Genomic DNA, 26,820 nt, shown 5'->3' on the forward strand with positions numbered 1-26,820 from the left:
ATGTGACATAATATAATTAACAGTAAATAAGTAAATGAATGCAGCATCTGGACTAAAAACCAACAAATAATCACCGAGGGTGAGAATAAAGCCATGCTGCCAAAATTGACTAAAATATAGTAGTATATCCTAGCAATGTTTTCTCGCTTTAATTTAGACTTGGTGTCATACAAACACATGGGTTGGATCTGCTGCCATAATCCAGTCGAGACTAATCACGTTTTGACGATGCCACAAATAATATCAAAATAGGAACTAAATTAATAAGGAATGAATTTCAATATCATATATAACTTATGGAAAAATTAAATTACTAAATCTCAATGTCATGTATTGACAAACTATAATATAGTTTCATGTTACTGTATTACATAAGGTTAGCAATTCCATTAACCTGGAGTTTTGCTTTCATAACCCATACCAGGTCGCAACTCAGCATTCAAGAAACACTACTCTAACTCATTAAAGAAACTAATAATGAGCAACAAGATTTAGTGTTATATACCTAAATTTGCCAAACTTTAGTTTTAAAGGTTTATAGAAATGTTTTCTTCAGCTGGATAATTCCCTTTCTTAAATTCAATTCCTACCTTATTTAGAGAAATTTAGATATACAAAGAACAATCAAGGTTCAATGCTCTGACACAAGGCTCATTAAAAAAAAAAGTACCACCTCACTGGATTTAAATTTGGCCACTACTTTCATTGTCCTACAGAACATTTGTGCCATTGCTTGAATAACTTCTAGTTGTTCTATTTTTCTAATGCATCAACCACCACCTACAATCTTTGCTGAATCAATTGAATTTCAGTTTGAGATAATCACAGTTGCCAAATTTAGTTAAAATGTGAAAAACAATGATTCTATCAGAGCAACCTTAAAAATGCATATTTTGAATGCTATATGAATAAACATATCATCATAGTGAAGTACTCAATTTGTTTCTTATTCATTTATGGAAAATGTATGAAGGCTACATGCCTAAGGTAAGCGATGCCCTCAAACGCGATTTTCTTAGAGAAATTGGTTCAAATTCATATTACATGCGAGAAAAAATTGCCGAAACATCCACACAGCTTGGTCATTTGCTATGATTCAAACCAAAATTTTAAAATTTTCAAAGCATATTAAGGTATGCTTTCTTTTTAGAAAGCAAAATACATCTGAATTGGTTTTAGTGAGTCTGGAGGAATTTCAGTTTAAAAATTAAAACACCATCTTTAATAAAGTGTTAAAATTTAACATGAATGAGATGCCACACAATATCTATTATATTATGATTAATTTATTTAAAATAAAATTATGCAAACTGATAACAAAAGCTACCTACTTATCAAATAAGAAGTACAAAAGCATAAAACAATTTTTTTTGTGTGAAGTACAAAGCAGACATATTGAAAATAATTTGTATAGTGCATCATAGAAAAGTGATTTATAGAAGATACATAACATAGTGTTTTTTCTATACATAATACAAGTACCATAAAAATTCTAACTTAAGAAGAAACATCAGACATGCTGTACATTTATATACTATAAAAATAATGTTCTAAGCCACCTTATTATAATTTTATAAAATAGATGATCACATTTATATTTTTCTTGTCATTACATGGCCATAAAATATAAATAATTAGCATTTACAGTTGAATATGTTTGATTAAAAAAAAGTATATTAATTTTAAATACAGCTTCCAAACTATATGCACATTAAATTTTTGTAGAACATTTAATTTTTTGTTATAGCTCAAACTGAGTGCAACCAAGATAGTAATATATACACAGTCCTAGCAAAAATTTTATGAACGATTTTAATGTAATATTATTTTTTTTCCCATTAGCTGATCACAATGATCTCAACTGTACACACATGCATATGCATAGACTGATTTTTTTATGGGATGACAGAATATTATTTGGAAACACTGTTACTGGATACTACTTTCTAAGGCAACATTTTTTTAATACTTATGTATTTGCATAACACTTGATTTCAAGATGAAAGTGCCTTTCAGGAGAGTCTTGCATTAAGTTCAAAATTTAGAATTCAATCAAGATAGAAAACCGTTATCCATGAATCACATTTTTAAAGGAATTGAAGGACCTAATGTCAAAGGTTCAAAAGGATAAACTGGTTGTAAAATAACAGGTGCAAAATATCTAATTTTAACAAAACGGAAATATACATCTTGTGAATGTAAAAAATCCCATACTTTCATCTTTGGATTTCTTAATTTTACATTAAAAGGTCTTTAGTTCACTAATGAATCAAAGTTTTTTTTTAAGTATGAATAGTTATGGTACTAGATTAATGTTCCCAAATATCACTCTCTTCTTAAGTTTTCCAACCGAGCTTGTAGATCAGCATCAACATCTGCAACCGGTGTCTGTTTTGCTGTTGATACACCTACACTTAAAGTACCACCTGTGCTGGGGAGCTCTTTTAACTTATCACTAAGGTCAAGACCTAATTCATCTAGTACTTGGGCCACAATGGCATCACTATAAAAAAAATGTTTGTAAATATTAATATGCATGCTAATAAAGTAATCATAAACTTGCAGTATATATACCGGGTGATCAAAAAGTCAGTATAAATTTGAAAACTTAATAAATCACGGAATAATGTAGATAGAGAGGTAAAAATTGACACACATACTTAGAATAACATGGGGTTTTATTAGAAAAGCAATAATCTGATCAGAAAAGCAATAATTAGCATAACAAATTAAGACAAAGCAAAGATGATGGATGTTCTTTACAGGAAATGCTCAATATGTTCACCATCATTCCTCAACAATAGCTGTAGTCGAGGAATAATGTTGTGAACAGCACTGTAAAGCATGTCCAGAGTTGTGGTGAGGCATTGGCGTTGGATGTTGTCTTTCAGCATCCCTAGAGATGTCGGTCGATCATGATACACTTGCGACTTCAGGTAACCCCAAAGCCAATAATCGCACGGACTGAGGTCTGGGGACCTGGGAGGCCAAGCATGACGAAAATGGCAGCTGAGCACACGATCATCACCAAACGACACGCGCAAGAGATCTTTCACGCGTCTAGCAATATGGGGTGGAGCACAATCCTGCATAAAAATCGTTCCAGCAGGTGTTTATCAGCCAGGCTGGGGACGATGTGATTCTGTAACATATCGGCGTACCTCTCACCCGTCACGGTAGCAGTTACAAAACAAGAATCATGCATTTCCTCGAAGAAAAAAGGCCCGAAAACAGTAACTTTTTTTTTTTTTTTTTTGGTTATAATAAAACCCCACGTCATTCTAAGTATGTGTGTCAATTTTTACCTCTCTATCTACATTATTCCGTGATTTATTAAGTTTTCAAATTTATACTGACTTTTTGATCACCCGGTATATATATATATATATATACAAAAAGTATAATAAGAGGCAAAATTAAAAGCAAATTTTCATACCCATCCTGCACTATAGCTGCAGGATTGAAGTAAAACAGACTTAAAGATTATTAAGTTAAAAGCAAATTGGAGTCAAAGCAAGGTTATTCCTCAACAATATTAACATTAGCAATCATGCATAAGAGGTTTAACACAAAATCCAAACATATCAAAATCAAAATAAGAATTCAGTAGTACAAACTCCAAAGATAAAAATAGAAATGTAAAAAGGGAAAAAAATACAAGATAAAAAGATTTAAAAATAATAATTAAATCTCCTTTTACTGAAACTCCAATTCAGTACACATCAGGGGAAAATGAATTAAAGCTTCATGAAAGTCGATTAATATGTTTTGAAAACATGTTTTGTGCTCCTCGTTCATTTGAGCTAAAAAACTGAAAAAAGAATCTATTGAATTTTCTTTTAAGACACTAAAATTCATAAAAAACCGAAAACTGGAATCTCAGATGTACCAGAATTTTCCCTACACGTCTTCGAAACACTTGGTAAAACGCATAAAACATAACATTGTGTTAAATTGACTACTAAAAAAAACCACAAAACTTTACATTATGTAAAAAGACCATTAAAAATATCCAGCTGGTCTAAAATCATTATATGCCAATCCCAATTCAAAAGCAAATAAATATTAAGAATAAAACTAATATACTTTAAAATAAACTGTCTTTTAAAAAACACTCAAAAATTGGGTGGTCTCCAATTAAGCTAAACTAAACTTTTAATTCCAAGGAAACAAAAAACTTTTCGCAAAGATTCGTCGAGTAATAGAATCAAATCTGAGCTTTATAAGCTAAAACCGGAAACCAATTGGAAACAAATGCCAAATTCTGGGTGCAGTCTGGAAAATTATTAGGCTCGAGAGGGTGATCGTCGACTCTAAAATGGCAGAATCTTAAAATGCAGAAAAAAAAAGACTGGCTCAAAGTTGAGGAAAAGGGAAAATATATGTTATAAAAGATAAAAGTCTTCACGTAATCGGGGTCCAGTAAGTCTTAGTAACTAAAAAAAATCCATTTTTTTAGTAGTACCTCATTTTTTTAATGGTCTTTTTACATTTGATTTTTACTTTTTTTTGAGTAGTCAATTTAGCATAATACTATGTTTTATGCATTTTACCAAGTGTTTCGAAAGCATGTAGGGAAAATCCTGGTACATTTGAGATTCCAGTTTTCAGTTTTTTATGAATTTTAGTGTCTTAAAAGAAAATTCAATAGATTCTTTTTTCAGTTTTTTATCTCAAATGAACGAGGAGCACGAAACATGTTTTCAAAACATTTTAATCGACTTTTGTGAAGCTTTAATTATTATTTTTATATTTTTTTATCTTGGTATTTTTCCCTTTTTGCATTTTAATTCTTATCATTTGTACTACTATGTTTTCTTATTTTAATTTTGATATGTTTGGATATTGCGTTAAACCTCTTATACACGTTTGCTACTACAGTCAAACGTCGTTAATTCAGACACCCATAATCCGGAATGATCTATAATCCGAACCTCAAAGCTACAAACTTTCTGTGCATGCGTAGCGTTGACGCATGCGCATATAACCTTTACGGTTGCGAATATGCACGTGCGCATGCGCATAATACGTTTATGAATGCGCGTTTAATGTATAACGGACGGTATAAGCGAAGCTAAAATTATCTAATTCAGTTAATGTTGCAGATTGCGTTGTTCCTTAATCTTCGAATTGGATCCGGCTTATTATTTTTTGCAGACCGTTAGAGCAATTTTTTAAAAGTAAGCTTGAACTTTCGATTATGTCAAATAGAATTTTCGATATATATTTACTAATATGTAAAGGATCTACAAAGCGAAAGTATGTTTTGAAGTCCATTAAACAAAAAGTGGAATTGCTGCAAAAAATTGATAAAGGCATATCCTTCGTTTCTCTAACCATTCCGAAATCTGTTTATCAATTTCACGCTGCTGTTCGGCGGGGAAGTGGGGGGGGGTCGCGGCACACAATGAATTGGAAGTTGATCTGTCAGCACTATCCTTATCTTCAGGGCAGATGTTTTGATTTTATTTGGCTTATAATTCCTTACTAAATGTAGTATTTCATCTCGATGTACTCCGTCTTTGATATGATTTAAATCAAATGCCTCGTCATTATAATTCGCTTCCGATAGTGAAGAAAGTGACATAGAGGTTATTGAAAACGAAAAAATTTCGATTGACAAATTAGGCGGTATTCTCGACACAGCAATTATAGGACTTGAACAGCGGAACTTTGTAACTGAACAAGAAATTATGGCTGTTTATAGAATTAAAGAGAAAGTATTATCACATAAAATGCAGCAACTTAAACAACTTACATTGAAAGAAATGTTTAATAAAGTAAATAAATAAATATTAAGCTTTTTTTTTCTAAATTTTGATACCCTTTAGATCATAATTGTTCTTTATTTCATAAATTACAGTTTCATATTTTTAATTTTATAATTTCTGCATGCCATCTTACCAGATTTAAACTGATGATCTACAATCCAGAAAAATCGATAATTCGGAATCGCCGAAGTCCCAATGAGTCCGGATTAACGACTTTTGACTGTATTAATACTGTTGAGGAATAACCTTGCTTTGACTCTTTAGAATCTTTAAGTCTCTCTCTCTCTATATATATACTGATTGCACTATGCCTTACAAATACAAATAAAAATATTACACAACATTGAGTCTATTGCAAGTACTGAGTTAGAACTTTATGTACAGGGTGATCTTTTTTAAAGTGACAGTGTTTGGAGTGCCCTATACCGCGATCTAATAGCCGAAATGGCACCAAACTTGGTATTTAGACTAATCAAGACATGGGACATCAAGACATACGTACAGTTAAATTATTAATGTTTATTTATACATTAACTTCCCCAGTGAGGAATTAGACCACATTCAATGTGAGAACCGTTCTCAGAAATAACACAGCGCATCCTGTGCACAACGTTCTCCACAGCCGTATGTAACATATCACGAGGAATATTCTGCACTGTCTTTGTTATGCTGTCCTTTAGAATAGACAAATTTGATACTCCTCCAACATAAACTTGAGATTTCAAATAACCCCAGAGCCAAAAATCGCATGGTGTGAGGTCAGGGGGACGAGGCGGCCATGCAACTGGAAAACTGCGACTGACTCTATCATCAGTGAAGTTTTGGTGCAACAGCTGCTGTTACCTTATTACTAATGTGTGGTGGAGCACCATCCTGCATAAAGATTGTCTGTTGGAGATGGTTTCATTGCTGAAGTTGTGAAATAACAAACATTTGCAGCATTTCGTGGTATCTTTCTGCATTTATGATGCACCTATGGGGTCATGTCGGAGTGTTGGTCTCAAAAAAGAATGACCCAATTACGAATTTGGCTGAGAAACCACACCAAACAGTGACTTTTGGCGAATTTAATGGGACTTCGTGCACGGTGTGGGGCTGCTCAGAAGCTCAAATTCGACTATTTTGTGTGTTTACGGACCCATTGAGATAAAAATAGCACTCATCTCCCCACAGAATGTGCCATGGGAAAGCATCATCAATTTCTACCCTGGGAAGAAACGATAGAGCTAATGTCACTCACTTATCATAATCACTTGGTTTCAGTTTGTGCAAGCAGCTGATTTTGTAGGGGTAAAATTCAATAACGCGCCACAAAACTCTCCATACCGTGGAATAATTCATGTCCAATTGTCGAGCTACACCCCGGGCACTGCTAGTACCAGCAATTGTTTCCTGCGATCCTTTGACAATTGCAGTTGCCACAGCAGTTATTACATCTTCTGATACTCTCCCAGCGTGAATGGTCAGTGACCCCGTTTCCTCGAACTTCAGTTCTCAATTTCAGATCAGTTTGCTCAATTTGCTGGCATCAGTTCTCAATTTCAGAGGACTTCCATCGATTGAAAATGAAGCCAAACAATTTTATAAATTATAAAAGCAGCTGGTGGCAAAAGTTTTCTAGATATTGAAGAAAGAAAAGTAAAAGAATTAATTGAGAACAATGACTGAGAAATGACGAATAAAGGATTGAATAATCTTAGAACACTAGCCGACAGTGAAAGAAGCACTAGTTAAAATGATGACGATGTGCCTCTAGCCTGCAATAAATTAAATAAATTGCTAAAAAGGTATAGGAACTGTATGACTTTGAATGAAGAAAGAAGAGGCCCTTTATGACAGGCATTGAAAAACTACACTCCTTACCATGAAGCTTTTAAAGAGTTGCATCAGTCATTGTCCTCCCCCAAAAAATCATCAGATTTTTAAAAAAATTAATTACAATATCACGCACCTACTTATTAAAAAAAGAATAAAATTCTTTTAATTCACATCTGTTTTATTTTACCTTTTAATCAGAACAATATTTAATTTTGTTTAACTTGCACATATTTTCTTTATTTGAATTTTACCTAATACATTATTTTCCATAGGAAGCTTGCTTTGTGGAAGCGATTTCACTGTCTGCACAAGTATTAATGATATAATCCTTACATTCCCCAAGGATATACTGTATATGTATGTGCGTATCAACTGACATATACAGCTTATAAGATGAAAGAAAGTAACGATACAGTTACTTCCAAAATCTAATATTTTTTATAACTGAGGTTTAAAGGAAATATGTTGTAATATAAATGTATATGCACAAGTAGAAATTACAGATGATAAAAAATAAAGTAAACACGTTTTAAAAAATAAAACAAACCTTTCTTCTTCATCTTCATCATCTCCCATTGCATCATCAATTGTGTCATTTATCATCTCTTCTTTCATATCCATTATTTCACTCTGTTTCTCAAATTCTTGCATTATTTTCTGAATTTGTGGCAAATTTAACTATTAAAAAAAAGATGCGTAACTATAGTACAACTTAAAAACACCACCACATTTAGATCCTGGATTAAAAAAAAAAAAAAGTGAGTGTTAAGGGAGTTCCTAACAAATTATTGCCCTCTCCCGATACAGATTGACTCTGCAAAGGAAAACAGCATTTCATAAAATATCTATCAATAATGCAATTTATTTCCTCTTTAATATTACAGTTCAATATATGATACACTCTTTCACCTCCGTGGTATCATTGCATAAGGTCTCTCGCCTCATTTTATGGATCTTTAAATCTTTTCTTATTTGCTGAATGCATAATTATTTTATTTTCTAATAACTAATAACCCATTAAAATTTCATACTGAAATTTTATTTGAGTTGACTAAGATTCTAAAACTATTTATTTCAAAATAAATATCTCAGAAGGAGGTAAGAAAAAGACAATAAAGAAAAGGGAAGGGGGAACATGAATTTTAAATGTACAAATTTTATCCAAATTGAAGATTGCTTCTTAAGTCAGAAGCTACAGTCAGCTACAGAAGCTACAGAAGAACAGTTAATCAAAACTTTAAATTACTGAAGATAATTACATACTCTTCTGTTACCAGGACCAGATTCAGATATGTGTGTATGGATGCACATTTGAATATATATACATTCACATACATATATATGCACATATGAAACAATTTTAATAGCATATTAATCTACTGAAACAAGTTACCAAATATAAATTATTTGGTTAAAGCAAATTTTCAATGGCTTCACATTTCAATTTTATTCAAATTTTGCATACATTAAAAATCTTGGATTCTTAGAATTTCTACTAAATTATATATTAAAAAAACAATAATTAATTAATTTTTTCTCTTCAGTACATTATTTAATAATAATGCAATACTGGGATAAAATTTATTGGACAGCTAATTACTATATAGCCATGAATGACAAATATAAAATCTCAAGCAAAAACACACACTTTACAAATATATATATATATATATAATATACATAATACGTAGGAACAACAACAACAAAAAATCATACAGCTTGATATTAAATAAAAAAAATATTAAACGGATTGTTTCAGGATGATATTTTATGTGACTTTTATAGTCATTCACAGAAGATACCATTATGGTATGAATTTGAGAAGTCATATCTAGTACTTGTTAAAATTGCCTATATTCCATATTATACTAAATTATTCTGATGCAATAGCCATTTAAAATAATAATAACAAGAGAGGTGTTTCTGTACTAAGTATGCAATACATGGCATTATGGATATTTATTATATGGTATGCAATACATGGCATTATGGATATTTATTATATGGTATGCAATACATGGCATTATGGATATTTATTATATGGTATGCAATACATGGCATTATGGATTTTCTCAACTACGGTAGTAATGAAAGTACTAAAATTATAATTGAACACACCAAGTAACCTAAAAATTCTGGAAGGTTACATTGTTTGAATATGGCACAGGCATAAGGGCTATCTGCACTAGAGCAAGAGTGCCTTCATGAAGAAATTTCTGAGGAAACTGGTTCATATTTATGTTACACAAGGGATAAAAGCACGAAAACCAAACCAACCATGTTCACTTGACTTCAAATCTAAAACAGGTTGAACTACTAATATTCAGTGGTTTTAACCATTCAGCCACTGTTGGGCAAATTCTGGAAGGTCATGTACATCATCTTAAGGAAATGTCATTTTCTGCATAAAATAAGTTCTAGGGCTATAGAGTCATATTTATGACTGCCTTCCATTTCACATACACCTGTTTGGCAGAAACATCTGTTGAATGGAGAAAAGAACAGTTGGATATAGCTAACAAAATAGGAATAGGTTAGGACAATTACAGCAAGAAGTTTGTACTCATAGTATTCTGCCAGTAACAGAGCTTCCAGTAAAATCAGGGTCTAACAAAAGAGTAGAAATTGACAAAAATTTTTTTACAAAGTGCAAAATGAAGTGCGTCAAATACTTCCGCAGTAACATTTGGTGCGTAAAGAAGAGAACATTTTAAGAGCTGCAAATAGAATGCAACTCAGAATTTCACATGAAACAATTGGTAGAACTTTGGTGGGATCTCTGCTAATTTTTACTGTTAATTGGTAACCACCTTTCATGGTCTATGGGATAATACATAAGTTTCTTCAATTTCAAATGCATGTTGGTAACTTCAAATTTTATGAATACAGAGTTTCATATCGTTACAACTGCAATTTAGAAATTATTCCATGGCTCCAAAAGGTGTATGGTTTTTTGGTACTATTCCGTTTTGAGGATTGTAAAAAATAGCAGCGAAAATGTACAAGGAAAAGCAGCAAATCTAGCAAACCTGCCCATTTAAAAAAAAAAAAAAAACAGCGTGACAAATCTAGCGTACGCGCTGATTTCAAATTGCGTAAGTTTAGATAGTTCTATATTTCTTAATATGCCATTGAAATACTAGTTTAATTTTTAAATCCTTTTTTTTTTTTTTTGATATCCTATGGATTTAACAATTTAGGAATTGCCCATGAGGAAAAGTCTGCAATAGAATGGGAAAACACTGAATCACCCACTGCTTGGCACGTTTTTAAGAATTGCACCTACTCGCTATCCATGTACACATTGACCTATTTTCACTTAAAAAAAATCTCAGAATTGCACAAAAATGGCACCGTGCACACCCTTGACTTTATCTATGTACACATTGAACTATTTTCACTTAAAAAGTAAAAGAAAATTGATTAAATCCAATTGTTTTTACCCCTCTAAAAAGTGCAAAACAAATAAGTGGGCGATTCTGCACTTTACCGAGAATTTTTTCAAAGAAAAAGCATCATTCATTATAGAAAATTATGTTTGAACAACCAACGAGATGAAATTATGCTTTAGCAATAACTCAGTAGCTATGAGGGAATCCATTCAGTTATGTTTAGCTTTTTTTATATAAATTATAATAATGATCTGAAATAGTTATTTACTCTTATGCTTCCATTCAGTTATGTTTAGCCTTTTTTATATAAATTATAATAATAAAGTATTATATGAAATTAACCTTTGATCTAAATTAAAACAATCTTTAGATAGTTATTTACTATACTTCCTTTCTTGCATTAGGGTTGCCATAATTACTTTTTGGCAGCACTGGCATCAACAATAGTTTGGCGATTTTTTACGATCCTCAAAACGGAATAGTACCTTTTTTGGCCGATATTTGGAATATGGTAACAGGTATTTTGGCGACATTTTGGAGGCGATAAAGGTTTCTACCTAGGACTTTGGTAATAACGTGAGAAGTACTCAGTTCCGATTACGCATTATTTTGTGTGAGGGAAATGAGAGATCATGAGATATGTCATGTGACATTAATGGACGAATTACAGTTCTTTAATCGGAAAAGTGGGTAAATTTGAAAAATTATTTTGTATTAAACTTGATTGTGTGTTGTGTGAAATAGTGTTGATTAATTTTCGGATTGCATGGCACTATGTAAAGTGAATTCTAAATTTGGAGTGTAAGGAAGGGTACGTGGTTTGCTAAAAGTAGTTTGAGTATGGGTGAAATTTTATTAATTTTTATTACCTGGTGAATAGACTGCCAGGTGACTACTGGATTTCGGATTTAGAAATTAGCAGTAGTACTGCAGCCGATTGGAACTGTTTCTGTAGGGAAGTGTGCGTGCCACGTAATGAAGATTCTGAAGAAGATTAGGTAAGTTAGTATTTTTAATCATTTGAGGATATTATTTTTATGCATTGTTCTAAACGTAAGGAGTAAATAAATTAAAATGGCATTATTGGAAAATTGTTATTAGCAATGATTTAGTTTAAAGTAATTAGGATTGTAATTTAATTTTTATTAATTTAATATATGTGCTTATTTATATTTTAAGTAGTGTTTTTTAATTTAATTATATTTTAATTTAATGATCGTGATTTTGTGAGTTATATGTTTGTAGTATTTTTGAATACGTTTGAGTAGTATATGTTGAGTATTTTCATGCATTTTCGTGAAATTTTTCTAATTTATGAGAAAAAAGCAGTGTACATGGATATAGTGAAGAGTGCGCGCAATGCCATTTTTGTGCAATTCTGGGATATTTTTTTTAAGTAAAAATAAGTTGACGTGTACATGGTTTAGTGATATTTTAATTAAATGATAGTTATTTTGTGAATTTTATGTTTGTAGGAATATGGTATACGTTTCAGTTGAAGTAAACGTGTACGGAAATAATTTAAATATTTGGCACTAAGTATTTGTAACTATTTTTAATGTTTGCGTATAAATTCGTTGGTGATGTTTATAATATAATAGATAATTTAGAGGTAAAAGCTTTCGGATATTTTATTTATTTTATACGTGGAAATGTTCATTCTTGGAAAGGGTATATACTTTTTCGCGATCAGGTAATTTCATATATGTGCTTTTTACCAAGTTTAAAGATTAAGAAAATTTTCCTGCCTTTTTGTGCAAATTTTTGTAATTTATGAGAAAATAGCAGTGTAGATGGATAAAGTTAAGAGTGTGTGCAATGCCATTTTTGTGCAATTCTGGGATGTTTTTTTAAGTAAAAATAAGTCGACGTGTAAATGGTTTATGTGTATGTGCTATTCTGAAAAATGCGCAAGGAGTTTGCGATTGTGCACTTTTTCCCAATTTTGCAGTTAATATTTGTCATGATTAAGCAGTTTTGTTCCATAAAATTTCTAGCATGAGTGTAATTCGGCTAGTAGATTGTTGGAAAAAGTGCTGAGTAAATAAAAAGAAAAGAAACATGTCTTTACTTTGTGAAGACAAAATGGAGGCGAAAAAAAAAATAGAGGGTTGCTGTAGCAGAGTTGGTAGCCAAATTTTCGTCAAAAATTCGCCAAGTTACCATAATCCAAAGATCAACCCCTTTTTTTAATGCTACTCTCATTTATGTACCTTTGATTAATTTTTTTTTCAGCAAGTTTAAAATCTTGCATTATGTTAGTGGAACATTACCTTTTGCGCCAAAACTCAGTTCAACATTTTTCCTTGATAGCAGCATCAACATGGACTAGCAGCTCGCTGTACAACTTTCTGTCAAGGGTTTTACCTTTTTTTAGATATTCTTTGTCGACAACCCCCCACCACAATCCCGCCAGATACAAAGCTTGATCTTTTTTATTTATCAAATTGCACTTTGTGATGCTGCTGACAGGATCAGCAGGGGCAGACCAACCCCTTTTTGTCTCGCGTTGTTGTAGTAAATCCACTTTTCATCACAAGTGACAATCCGGTCCAGAATTTTGTCCTTGTGTTGATATTCGAGCAGGTTAGTGCAAGCCCGAACACGTCTGTCCTTATTTGCTTGAGTCAGCTCATGAGGCCCCCAACAATTAAACTTGTATGTCAAATTTACAAGATGCACAGCATGACTAATGAATGTGGCACTAATGTCTAATTCCTTAGCAAGCTCTCGATTGTTTTGCATACTGATCTTCTTCCAGAAATTCTCACAGGTGGGTCTGATCAACATCATAGGTTGGCCAGAGAGCTCTGCTTCTCTGCTGTTCTAAAGCAAGTCTCTTTCTTTTAAATGCCAAAAATCATTTGACAAAATATGATTAAACATGACAAAACACAAACTGTTTGCACTAATGGGATTTCTGATGGCAGGAAACTTTTGTTACAACCCAATCAAGTCCCCGTAAAACATTTTTAACAATTTACATTCAAGTTACTAAAAAACATAATTTTCGGAATTAAACTTTCTACATATGGGTTAACTCTTTTTAGACATTTCTACTAAATTTATATTAGAAGATAATATAATCAATATTTCTTTAGTAAATAAATTATTATTATCTTACTTTGCAGTTATTGCACAAATATTAGAAAAACTTGTTTTCGAACTAAATGAATTTAAGATCATACAACATTATATATACACTGGTGTGCAAAAATTAAGGACGAGACGGTTTTTTCAATATAACTTTGTACAAAAGCTTTCCAAATCAACACATTTAATACTGTAAGATCCCCAATACGTAAGGACATGAGTAATGTAAGCAACACTTACTAAAAGAGAAATCAGAAAGATAAAAAGAAGCTTTATTGAAAAAGTAGCATGGAGCACAATGCGACTGAAGGCCGAAACATCCCTGTGATGGGTGTCCCGCAAGAAACATCCGTTATTTAATAGGGGATATGATCTCCCCTGACTGCTAGGCAGGTTTCACAGCGTCTGCCCATGCTGAAAATGAGGGTGTCAACGAGTTGTTGAGGCATCACTGCCCATTCGTCTTGCAGCGCCAATCAAAGCTCCGGAATCGTTACTGGTGGTAAGGTACGAGTTGCCAAGCGTATGCCTAGAAAATCCCATACATGCTCAATGCGATTGAGATCCGGAGATCGTGCCGGCTAATCCATACGTTCAATATCCTCACTCTCTAAGAGCTGTTCGGCAGCTACTGTGCGATGACATGGTGCATTGTCGTCCATGAAAATGAACTGCGGACCTATAGCGCCTCTAAAAAGACGCACATATGGAAGAAGAATCTTGTTACAATAACGGGTCCCGTTGACTGAACCTGTGTCGAAGATGTGAAGGTCTGTACGACTACCAAGCATGATGCCTCCCCAAACGAGAACACCGCCACCTCCCTACCTGTCCCTTTCAATGATGTTTGAGGGATGATTGCGGCTTCCCCGCTCTCTCCAGATGAGTATGCGATGAGAATCGCTACTCAGACTGAATCTGCTCTCATCTGTAAAGAGTACTCGTCCCCATTCATTGTCTCTCCAATTCCGGTGTTCCCGGCACCACAGAGAACGCCTTCTCCGATGGCCAGGCATTAGAGGTACACACCGTACAGGGCGTCGTGCAAACAGACCACCACTGTTCAGTCTTCTGGCCACGGTAAAACGCGATATCGATCGTCCAGTCGCCTGTGTCGTGTGTCTAGCGATTTCTCTTGCTGTCTGCCGCCTGTTTCTTCTGGCCTGTAAGGCAATATACCGGTCATCTGCGGGTGTGGTTCCTCGTGGATGACCACTACTAAACCTCCGGATAGCTGTTCCTGTAGTTTGAAATTGTCTCCAAAGTCGTGAAACGATGCTGTGAGCAATTTCGAACTCTGCAGCCACACTTGTCACACTGCGGCCTTCCTCCAACTTCCCAATGATTAGACCTCGGGTAAAAGCATCCAGATGTCGGCTAACAGATTGATTATTCGCCATTTCTCGCTGAGGCAGCAACTTGGTGTGATTTTAACTGCTATACGGCGTGCAATCTCTTTGCCAGAAATACTGATCTTACACCGACAACATGATTTATACTACTCAGACACTCCCCCATTACGTCTACCTGCATATCTGTGCATGTGCTACTGTACATCACCTTACTTAATCTCCTGATTGGTCTTTCTGTCCGCTCTGCCTCTTCGTTCAGCTGATATGCTAATTTTTCGACTTCGTCCTTAATTTTTGCACACCAGTGTATATATATATGTAAGAAAAAGAATATGTAAAAGGTTAAATTAGCAGTCTAAATTAATTTCCCTTCTCATTCTAAAAATAGTAACCACTCTCTGCAGTGTGTCATTTCCAGAAAAATCCACTCCGTATGACTCTTACATAATTCTGATGATGTAAACGGAACTAAAACTCTGTAACAGCCAATAATAGTTTTACAGCAATATTAACCATCCAATCAGAATGCTTTGAGAACCAAAACTAACTCAATCTGACTTGAGATTTCATCCTGAACATTACGCACTTGCTTTCCACGCTTCGGCCTATCTATACTGCCGTCTGTCTGCTCTGCTTTCTTGCTACAAAATTATCAAAATTGTAAGCCTTTTAGAACAGATGCATTTAATGTGCCGACTTGTGTACAGTCGCAACATGTTGCCAAAAATAAAAGTTAAGATTTAAATATGCCTTCGCCTCCAATTTGTTAGTCATTGTGGATTATCAAAATTCCTGCTCCCGGAATATATATATATATATATAAATATATATCTGCTTTCAGGAATTACTTGTTCCAGAAACAATATGCACATAAAAACTTTAAGTGATCAGTAATGAAACAAGAAACTTTGTACACAGTAGAACTTTTGAAGGTAATAAGAAATGGGTAGGCTTGATGTGGAGGACTGGGTCGGGAAGGGATAATTTTCATTTTCTATCAACCAACATTAAGAACAATAAATTATAGTTAACCATAAATATTATGCAACAGTTATTTTCATGGCTTACAACACTTTTAATACAAAGATACATAATCTATGACTCATTAAATATATAATCATAATATAGCTCTATTAATACATAATTAAAATCCTAATTCTGTCAATTATAAAAATAAAAATTTTAAGTTATATGAGAAATAATTTTTAAAAAGTCTTTTAAGAAATATCTCAATATATTCTGAATACAGAATTATTTTCATAATAAATCCATTAGATACATTTTATGAAATATGATTTTTACTTATTATAAAATGATTTTACCTGCTTATTCATATTTTGCATTGCTCTTGTTACTCCTTTCATAGCTGTTGCCATTGCATTTTGAGATCGGAGGGTTTGTATTTTAAGAGAAACTGCTTGTATATTAGCTCGCATCAATATAAACTTCTTGACATATCTTCGAGTTCTAACCAAATCTTTAGCCATGATTTTAACAGCATCCTAATAAGTAGAAAAATGCAAGGTTAATAATTATACTAAAGAAATACTCCCACTGAAGTTAGAATAAACATTTAAAACTTAATGTTTTTTGATAGCATACTTAAATACTTAATCAAAACTAAATATTTAAAAAATAAACAAAATAATAATTAATTACAATAAATAATAGTATTCTCAATGAATATTGATAAGCTATTTGTAACAATAAATTATCCAAACATTCGCTTAATATCACAATAAAAATTTCCCATACATTTTCATAAATGTTAATTTATCCAGCATACAAAGAAAGCAGAAAATTATTTTGCACATAAATAATCACTCTCCATTTTTAGGAACTTAAATCACATTTTGTGTCAAAAAACAAAAGGTACATGTACTTATAAAAATCATCCAATAATCTTAAACCTCAGTATGCAAATACTCCTTAGACAAATATGAATACATATATTGGCAGTGAATAAATGTCAGCCAGTGAATGTATCCATTACCTAGAAAGCATGGAAAATGTACACCTTAGCACTTATATTAGGTTCACTGCTTTGCTGTTATGTAAATTCAAACTCCTAATGTGGTACTGTTGCTCACATGAACAAATTAAAAAGCTCCAAAAATGCCCCTGACAAGGTTTTAAAAAAATCGATAAATTCAATAGATGTCACATTACAGCGTTTAGAAAGCTACTTCCCAAAAAGTGATGACTGACATAAATTGTTTAATATAAGGATTAATGCAATGATATAGATAAACAGTGTTGTTACTAATGATTTCAGTAAGTTATCCATACTCATTATGTTGGCAGTGACAAGTGCAAATAACAGAAGGACCATGCAACAGGGACAGTTGACACAAGTATACTGACAACTTTGCTATGTATCACTTAGAATAACTTATCCACACCTTCCGGAAGTGTAACATTCCATTGCGTCCATATACATTATGAATCTGCCACTAACTTTTGGGGACTAACAGCAACATTTACTCTGGTGTTGGGCTATGAAGTTTGGAATATATATTAATTTTTAGTTATACTGTGTTCAGTGGTGAATTATGATTATGAAACTCAGCTCTGTGATTCTTCACAGCACCTTAACAGTTCAATGAAACATCAATGATATTCTGCAGTTGCTAACACTGCCATGAATATTACAGACTGTCTTTCAGCAGGAAAACACTTGTCAGAACATGATATCTTCAGTAAATGTTGGCATTCTACTACAATCTTGGATTTTTAGATCATAAGCTGTTTCTCCAACTAATGCATATGGGACATACTCAGACGTCAACCTTAAAACAAGTAGCTTGTTGAAATGTGAGTGAACCTGTTGAAAAATTATGCAATATCTAGCAACAAATTCCTCAGGACAACATTTAACATTTGGATAGATCCCTGCCATATATACTGAATACCCTTATGCATTGCAGCTAAAGTTGCTTATACATTCATAACTAATATGCAATGACTCAAAATCCAAGTTTCCACAAAAAATGGATTTATCGCTAATAATTTTTAATAATTTTCTTTCTCATCTTTGTTTACTTATTTCTCATGTCCAGGTTTACCATAATCAAAATATTTTTCTACACAAGAGATATTTCTTGTGCTTTATAATTCTTATAGCTTGTTATTTAAACAATGTCAACTTATGTCACAAACAATGTAACCATGATTACTTATGGCTTGTCCATCAACAGAAGAAATCTCAGTGAGACTGCTTTTTTGGTTAAAATCTGGTGATAATTTTGGTGTCATTTATATAATAAGGGTCATATGAAAGTACATGTATTTTTAGCACATAGCATTATTTCTTCAAGTGTCATTGCTTGAAAGTACTAATGTTTCTTAATAAAATTTTAATGCATTATATTACTGAAATTAAAGGGAAGTTCAGCCTTGATGCTTAAGTAGAATTCTTCTAATATCATGATACAAATATATCTTTAAAAGCAATAAAAAAGAATTAGAAATGATTATATTGTTTTAATGAAACTGTAATCCTTAGAAATGTCTTACAGTAAATGAAAATAGTTAAATCTGATATTATACAATATCTTTAAGAAAAAAATTATAAAAAATATTGCACATTCTTTACCAAAGTTGAAAAATGCAAAGTTTAATTAGATTTTTACAGCAGTCAGAAATAACACGTATAGGGCTGTAATAAGGTTAATTTTATATCTAGTACTTTAGAGACCATGAAATTGTCACTGTGATTTAGCACTAGCTATGAATAAACATGATGTAACAACATACTCAAAACATCTGCACTTTCATTTCAGGAAACCCCAATTATTTCTCGAGAAACCACATTTTGTTTTTAAGAAATAAATTAACTGTTATTGCTTTATTTTTCCCCTTGCATTTTGGAAAAATAATAATAATAATAATAATAATAATAATAATAATAATAATAAAATTGGGATCTGCCTTCTACAAAACAAGGAGTGGATTGGTTTCAAAATTACGGTTTCCTACCATTTAAAAAAAAAAAAAAAAAAAAAAAAAAAAGTGCGAATTGGACATGTATGGTAAGCTGAATATGGCTTGCAAAACAGTAAAAGACTGACATAATTACTTATAGAAAGTTTGTGCTCATAGCATTCTAAACATAAATTACAGCATGATTGGAAGGCAACACAAATCAATGAAACCCTTTTTACAAAGTGCAAAAATAAAGTTGGTTGAATACTCGTTATTTATTAAATAAATAATTGCCATTTCCTTTGGGGAGTTCTGTAAAGAATTACTGGCACAACTTTATCGGAATCTCCAACAACTTTCATGGTTCAATGGTTATCAGCATTCATGGTTGACAGGTTAATACGTAAATACCCTGTACAGTACAAAATCTGTAATTCGGACGTCCATAATTTGGAATGATCTATAATCCGGAACTCAAAGCTACAAACTTTATGCGCATGCGTAAACACATTATGCGTTTACGCATACGCGTTTAATTTATAACGGACGGTATAAGCTAGGCTAAAATTATCTAATGCATTCCAGTTAATGTTGCAGACTGCGCTGTTACTTAATCTTCTAATTGGATCTGGCTTATTATTTTTTGAAGACTGTTAGAACAATTTTATAAAAATTAAGCTTGAACTTTCGATTATGTCAAAAAGAGTTTCCAATTCTGGAGCTGCCAAAGAATCTACAAAGCAAAAGCATGTATCGAAGCCCATTAAACAAAAAGTGGATAAAGGCCTATCCATCTCAAAATTATGCAAAAAGTATGGCATTGGAAATTCCACTATATATGACACAAGAAAAAGGAACTTTTTGAATTTTTTGTGGAATCATCTTAAACAACTTACATTGAAAGAAATGTTTAATAAAATAAACAAATAAATATTCAGCTTTTCTTTTGTAAATTTTGATACCCTTTAGATCATTATTGTTCTTTATTTCATAAATTATGATTTCATATTTTTAATTGCATAATTTCTGCATGCCATCTTACCAGATTTAAATTGATGATCTATAATCTGGAAAAACCCCTAATTTGGAATCGCCAAAGTCTCGACGAGTCCGGATTATGGACTTTGTACTGTATTAGCTATGGCCATTAAAAACTTTTATGAGCAAAAATGATTTATATTTTCACAGCAATATTTATTACACAGAAAATGTACAAACAGTGTATATAATTTTACACTGATTTGTCCAAACAACCAAGCATTAGTATTTCAATAATATTTTTACTAATACTTTTAAGCAATTCTGAAATATGCCCAACAAATAAGGCAGAATACTAGAAGAGGGGGGGGAGAGTTCAGGTGTGAAATAGCAGGAGATTTTGGAACAGGAAAGTGCTTCTTTTTCTTGGCAGTTTCAGAAACTTTAATGTTTTGAAGCCAAACTGGTTGATAGGTTACATTTTACCAGAAACACTGAAAATATTATTGATATGTTTTTTAAGAATATTAAAAATTAAAAAAAAATATGACATTTAAAAGAAAAATTTAAAAAAAAGTTAGTTAATTACCATTTGATTCTCCTTAGCCATTTTTTTAATATCATTTATAATTTTCTTTTCTTGTTGTTCCATTTTTGATCGTTCACGATCAAGGTCTCTCATTGCTTTGTTTAAAGCTCTTTGATTTTGTCTCAGCATTTCTTCAGGCGTCTTTCGACGCCCAAACAAAAATTCTAAAGCCATAACGTCTGAAAGCAAAATACATAAATAAATGAACAAGTAAGTAAAGTATAATAAATAAATGAACAAGTAAGTAAGTATAATAAATAAATGAACAAGTAAGTAAGTAAGTTCACATGCAATAAAACAGAAAGTTTAATACAGTTAAACCTTTCATCAATACACATTCAAATAGTTTTTATCCTTAATCAAGGAGTGTCTGTTAAATGGAAATGTATTTATCTTTTTACTTTGAGGCTCCAGGAATTCAAAAACTGTCTGTTAATGGACACTGTCCATGAAAGAGTAGTGTCTAAATTTGCCAATTATTGGAAATAACCACGACAGAAAGACAACTAATGTCAAATTAAGGTAGTTGTTGATTGTCTGGTATCAATCAATAAACACCATGAACAAATTATTGGTGCATTTTGATGATTAAATCTATTTCTCCCCCAGAGGGTATTATTTGATAAGGGCATTTAAATGGCATCAAAGACATTTATTCTCTGAATCCATCTGAACCATGACAGAAGACAACTGATGAGACAGTCATAAGATGACAACTGATGATGAGCTGTACTACATTTGCATGTGGATACCAGTCTTGAGACCAAAGTTGACACCAAAATAATAATAATAATGAATGCCATCCTTAGCCTCCCCTACAAAAAAAAAAAAAAAGAGATAAAACATTTACAAGGAATGAAATAAAAAATCCCATCTTTGGTAGAAGAATCTGGAACAATTCCATTGCTGCTAAATGCTCATATGAAGCAGAACTGTGTGTGTTATTTTTGGCACTGGTTACATATAACAAGGTGCATATACATTTCTGCATGTGGAGATTAAATACTTTTAAGGGCCATCAATGAAAAAAGACTCATCAGCAAACAGGAAATAATAAACTAAATAAATTTAATACACCCAAACTTCATTTTTGTAACTTGTGAGAATAAAATAAATCTGCAAGTAGGATGCATTATTATTAAACAAAATTAAGTTATTAATTATTAACAAAATTAAGTAAAAAGTTATAAAACAAATTAAAGAATAAAATCAAGTTCATAAACTTTTTCAAGTAATTAGCATTCATTTATAAATTTCTTCAAACATTGATATTTTACATTTATAACAGTCCTAAATATTTTAAAGAAAATCAGTGATGTTTTATTTAAATGTTACTAGCAATCAGCTTTATATTGATTCTTTCTTTTATGCCTTATTTTGTCGCGTACTCGTTCACTCCAACAATTTACGTAGATTTTACACCTGGTATAAGTTAAACTGAGAAGTAAAATAAAATAATAATCAGCATGAATCATAACAGAAGCTCGGCTGCTGCCTCTATGGCTGCTTGCTCAGAGACAGAGAGCCATTGATTAGAACATGGTAAGCAGAGACATACCTAGGGTGGGGCAAGCGGGGACATCTGTCCCCAGGCGCAGCATCCATGGAGCGCCAAATTGATGCCACGAAATTTTTTAATGAAATGTTTTCCATTCTTGGCACATAGAAAAGGGCGCATATTCTTCAGATGTCCCCAGGTTCTGGAAACTCTAGCTACGTCCCTGATGGTAAGTGTTGAAAGTTAGCCTTTGTCTGACCCAGTTATTGTCGTAGTTTTGTGTAGATTCGCTGGAGACATAACCTTGTTAATACACAGTCTTTAATATAAAGTTCCAACAAACTGCTAAAACACCAAAGGTGATAGGTTGTTTTGTATTATTTTACATCTCATTAGTTGTAAGGAATAAAGTTTTATGTTAATCTTTATATTTTTTTGTTTAATCTTACATCTATAATTAAGACTAAGGAGAGGCAATAACTCACCTTAACATGTAGATATAACTTTTAAAGGTAAGCAGTTAATTACAGATACTTAAATTACATAGTAAGCTGTCCTTAGTCATAATAGATTTATATGGCTCCAATTACAATTATTATTATTATTTAATTTCTAAGAAATATCCATTAAAAAGCATTACGCATATTTTACAGCAGTCATAATTTATGATAATGATTCTAAAATGATATTAGCATTCATTAAAAGCTACAAAAGACCCAGTGGCGCAGTGGTTAGTTCATCGCGCAGCAGCACCGCAGGTCCGGGGTTCGATTCCCGGGCTGGGCAAGGTCGACTCAGCTTTTCCTCCCTTAATTTCCATTCATTGAGTCGATAAAATGAGTACCAAGTTTGCTTGGGGACTAAACACTGGGGGTCCTGTGACAAGCTGACCACTTGTTCAGGGATTATGCTTACACACCCCGGGGCCCACGGTCAAGAAAGCAAATTTCGGGGCACTGCAGCCATTGGCCCGTTAGGGCTGTTACGCCACTGAGTTTAGTTTTAGTTTTCACAAAAAATAAATAAATCAATAAATAAATAATTCCAAAAGATTTATGTTTAAATTGAGGCAGTGTCTCATGCCTAAAACTTGAGTATCCACTGTTTATACTAAGTAGCAGTAAAGAATTTAAACAGTACATTAAATACATATTTGTCAAAAAAATACCATCAAAATATTCCTCAAAAACATTAATTCACACTCAAATTGACAGTTGTAAAAAAAAAAAAAAAAAAAAAAGACAGAAATGATAGATGAGTAAATTAAGGACCTTTTGCCAATTTTGCCAATATTATTTAATTATCAAATCCACATAGCTTGCTATATAATTAAGGAATCTAATTCCATATTGTACATAATATATAAAGTACATATACATTTTTCTTTTAATCATACAAATTAATCGGAACAGGAGAGGTAAATAAAGTATGGTTATACATTTTAAAATGAAAATATAAAAAATTAAACAAATGCCAATATTTCCGGAAAGATAAAAATGAAATGCCACCTACAAGATGCACTTCATATAAAAGACAAAAATAATGGAAGTTGCTTTGATAAAACACACTCAAAGATAATCAGAAGTGAAATACATTACTATATGTATTTTATCAGAAAACAGTTGGATGAAAATATTAGGCATGCTTTTTTTATTTATAATAATTTCATTAATTTCATAAACTTTTCTCAATTAAACTTAATGTTATATAAATCTATGAAAAATAAAACAGCACTATGTTTTACTATATTTTTTAAATATTCATGAAACATGAGATTTATATAAATTAAGTTCATATTAAGCGTTAAGTGTTTTTTAAGGTTTTAGAAGCATTTAACAGACACAGACAAAACGTTTGTCTCCAAATGTAATATACTTCTCTCAATTTTGATAAAACTACAGGTAAATTTTAGCTAGTTATTTCTAATTTTAGATAATTTTAAAAAGAAATCACAAAATAATAATAATAATAAAAAAAAATTTAAATGTACTTTTCCACTATGCACCTGTTATGCATTTTGGCATGCCTGAATGTATGTGTGTTTTAACACGTTGAGCGCGGCAGTGAACTTTCCGTGTGGTCGGCGTCGTTCCCTGGAGACCGGCAGTGAACTTTCCGTGTGGCTGGAATTTTCGTTTGGCTGGCGTCAGTCCGCGGGACCAACAGTATTAAAAGTTAAAAAATAAATATAGTCTCAATGAAATGTGATCAAATTTAGTTTTAATGAAATGTATTGAAACATTCTAAACAAAAAAATGGCTTAGCTCGCTACCGGCTGAACAGAAAGGACAGCAAATTCGGTGCCGCACTCAACGTGTTAATTAAATTATTTACATTCTTTTACCTTATTCTGATTTCTATTTAAGTAGCACACACACATGCCTAAAAGATAATGGAAAAGTACCAAAAATTTAAATTACATACACTTCAACATATCTATAACATCAATAATGAATATTTATCTTAAACATCACCTGAAATACAATAAATTCTCTCTTAGGTGACCATCAGTTTCAGACGAGTTTGGTCATCTGTGGATAGGTCACTATGAGATGGTTCATCACATATAATAATGTTAACTGACATTTTGTTTAAACAAGATCCTTTTATTTCCATATGCCTCTAAGTATTAAATAAATACATCCCATTTTCTTCGGTATTTGTTCATTTTATTATTTCATACGGGAAGAAGAAAAGCATAAACGTTTGAATTTACAATTAATGCATAGTTAGCATACATAAGTTAAATATTCAGTTAACCAATACGTCTCCTTTAAACTAACTCAAATTAGTAAATCATTAAGACACATTAATACTTCATATACAAAGAAAAATAGTTTTTGATTATTTACACCTTCACAAGAAGTCAATTTATTAGTGCAGTTTATAAGTTGATGAAAAATATTTATTTAGCCAATTTTATGTCTTATAGGTATTGTATTTTTCTGTTTAAAAATAATAATAAAAAGAAGTATTTTATTAAAAAAAACAACAAATTTAGAGAGGAACAGAAGACAAATTTTATGCTGAATATTTACACTTTAACAGCCAGTGGAAATTATTCAGTAAAATCACAATTAAATATTATATAGCGTATTAAATTACATGCATGCAAACACTTGCACATTTAGCACTTAAGTGCACACCTGAAAATATATCAGACAGATGGTAATCCTGTCAAATGCTGAAACCAGTAGTGAGAATAATTGAAAAGTTCCTTCCAAAAGAGTCACTCAGAGAAGCAAGTAGTTAAAAATAAAATTTCTTTAGAATTTAAATTTTTACATAAAAAAGTCATCATGCCTAATTCTTGAACAGACTTCAAAATAATTTGCAATTATCTAAAAATGTCAATATCACAAACGAGGTTATTTTTTAAAATGATTAATATTTATTAAAATAGTAATCTGAAATAATTTTCTCATATTTAAAAATTTAGGTCGCAATGTACGGTAAATATAAAAACTATAATTAAATTTTACATTCCAGGAAAAATAAGAATAAAAAAATATATGTAAGCTCACTATTTCTATTAAACCGTACACATCTCCAAACACAAATAAATATTGAATGTTATTACTAAAGATATATTTTGAGTTGACTTTCTGCTTTGCAAAATATACTGCATTTCGTGTAAGACTTGTAATATTACTTAAAAAAAAAAAAAAAAAAAAAAAAAAAAAAAAAAAAAAGGAACTTCATCAGTCAAAATCCAGCAGATTATAAATGTAATTATATGTAGTTTTAACTAATGCAATCCATTTTCTGTTTATTTCTTTAATACTTAGGTATAACTTTCAAAATATAAACAATATAAAAAGTTTTACTATACAAAACATTTGTCACCTATAAAATTCAGATAAAACACTGGGGTTTCATAAATTTTTTTGAACTACTTAAAACAGGCCTTTAATTATTAGAAAACTGTAAAAATCATTGAATATTTGCAAATCACATTATAATTTATCTCCAAACTCAATATGACATCTACTGATGTAATAATGACAGAACGTAGCGCCGCCTCGCCAGTTGTTTACATGAAATTTCATGGTTGATTGTAAAATTGTTGTATTCTGCTAACCTGTATTTATTAACTTTAATAATGTCTAAAAATTCTGTCCCTTGATTTCACTAGGTATATTACGTAGTTAGTTTAATAAATTCTATGCATGTATTATATAAAATTTTCCTTCCCATTTACCACAGAACGCATCTATGCATTTTATCTTATTTTTTTATTTATTTATTTTTTGCCGTACACATAAATATTTTATAAAAAGTCAATAAAATTCAGCAAAAAAGGTGTAAAAATGAATTTGATGTTGACGAAGTTTCTTTCTGTGTTCATAAAAAAAAAAAAAAAAAAAAAAAAAAAAAATCTACCTTACTTCCGGTTGTACTTTAA

General features: G+C 31.7%; 1 protein-coding gene across 1 annotated transcript; it reads right to left on the reverse strand.

Moving 5' to 3' along the window:
• Positions 1 to 1,266: 1,266 nt before the first annotated feature.
• Vps2 (vacuolar protein sorting 2) lies at positions 1,267 to 26,437 on the reverse strand. Its single transcript, XM_035353201.2, has 5 exons — positions 26,262 to 26,437; positions 20,918 to 21,096; positions 16,749 to 16,928; positions 8,137 to 8,267; positions 1,267 to 2,503 (listed from the first exon to the last, which is right to left on the reverse strand). The coding sequence occupies exons 2-5, from the start codon at positions 21,089 to 21,091 to the stop codon at positions 2,326 to 2,328; spliced, it is 663 nt and encodes a 220-aa protein (XP_035209092.1). The 5' UTR covers positions 21,092 to 21,096; positions 26,262 to 26,437; the 3' UTR covers positions 1,267 to 2,325.
• Between the last annotated feature and the right edge of the window lie 383 nt (positions 26,438 to 26,820).

This window comes from Stegodyphus dumicola, chromosome 4 (assembly GCF_044657685.1).
Source record: "Stegodyphus dumicola isolate Sdum_Otavi_A_Nest chromosome 4, ASM4465768v1".
NCBI lineage: Eukaryota > Metazoa > Arthropoda > Arachnida > Araneae > Eresidae > Stegodyphus > Stegodyphus dumicola.

What these genes read in the sequence shown, in the direction of transcription:
- Vps2 (XM_035353201.2), bottom strand. Translation starts at nt 21,091, where the DNA reads ATGGCTTTAGAATTTTTGTTTGGGCGTCGAAAGACGCCTGAAGAAATG. An exon ending in TGGCTAAGGAGAATCAAATG is followed by an intron (nt 16,929 to 20,917) that starts GTAATTAACTAA and finishes TCTACTTATTAG; the next exon opens with GATGCTGTTAAAATCATGGC. An exon ending in GATGAAGATGAAGAAGAAAG is followed by an intron (nt 2,504 to 8,136) that starts GTTTGTTTTATT and finishes TTTTTTTTATAG; the next exon opens with TGATGCCATTGTGGCCCAAG.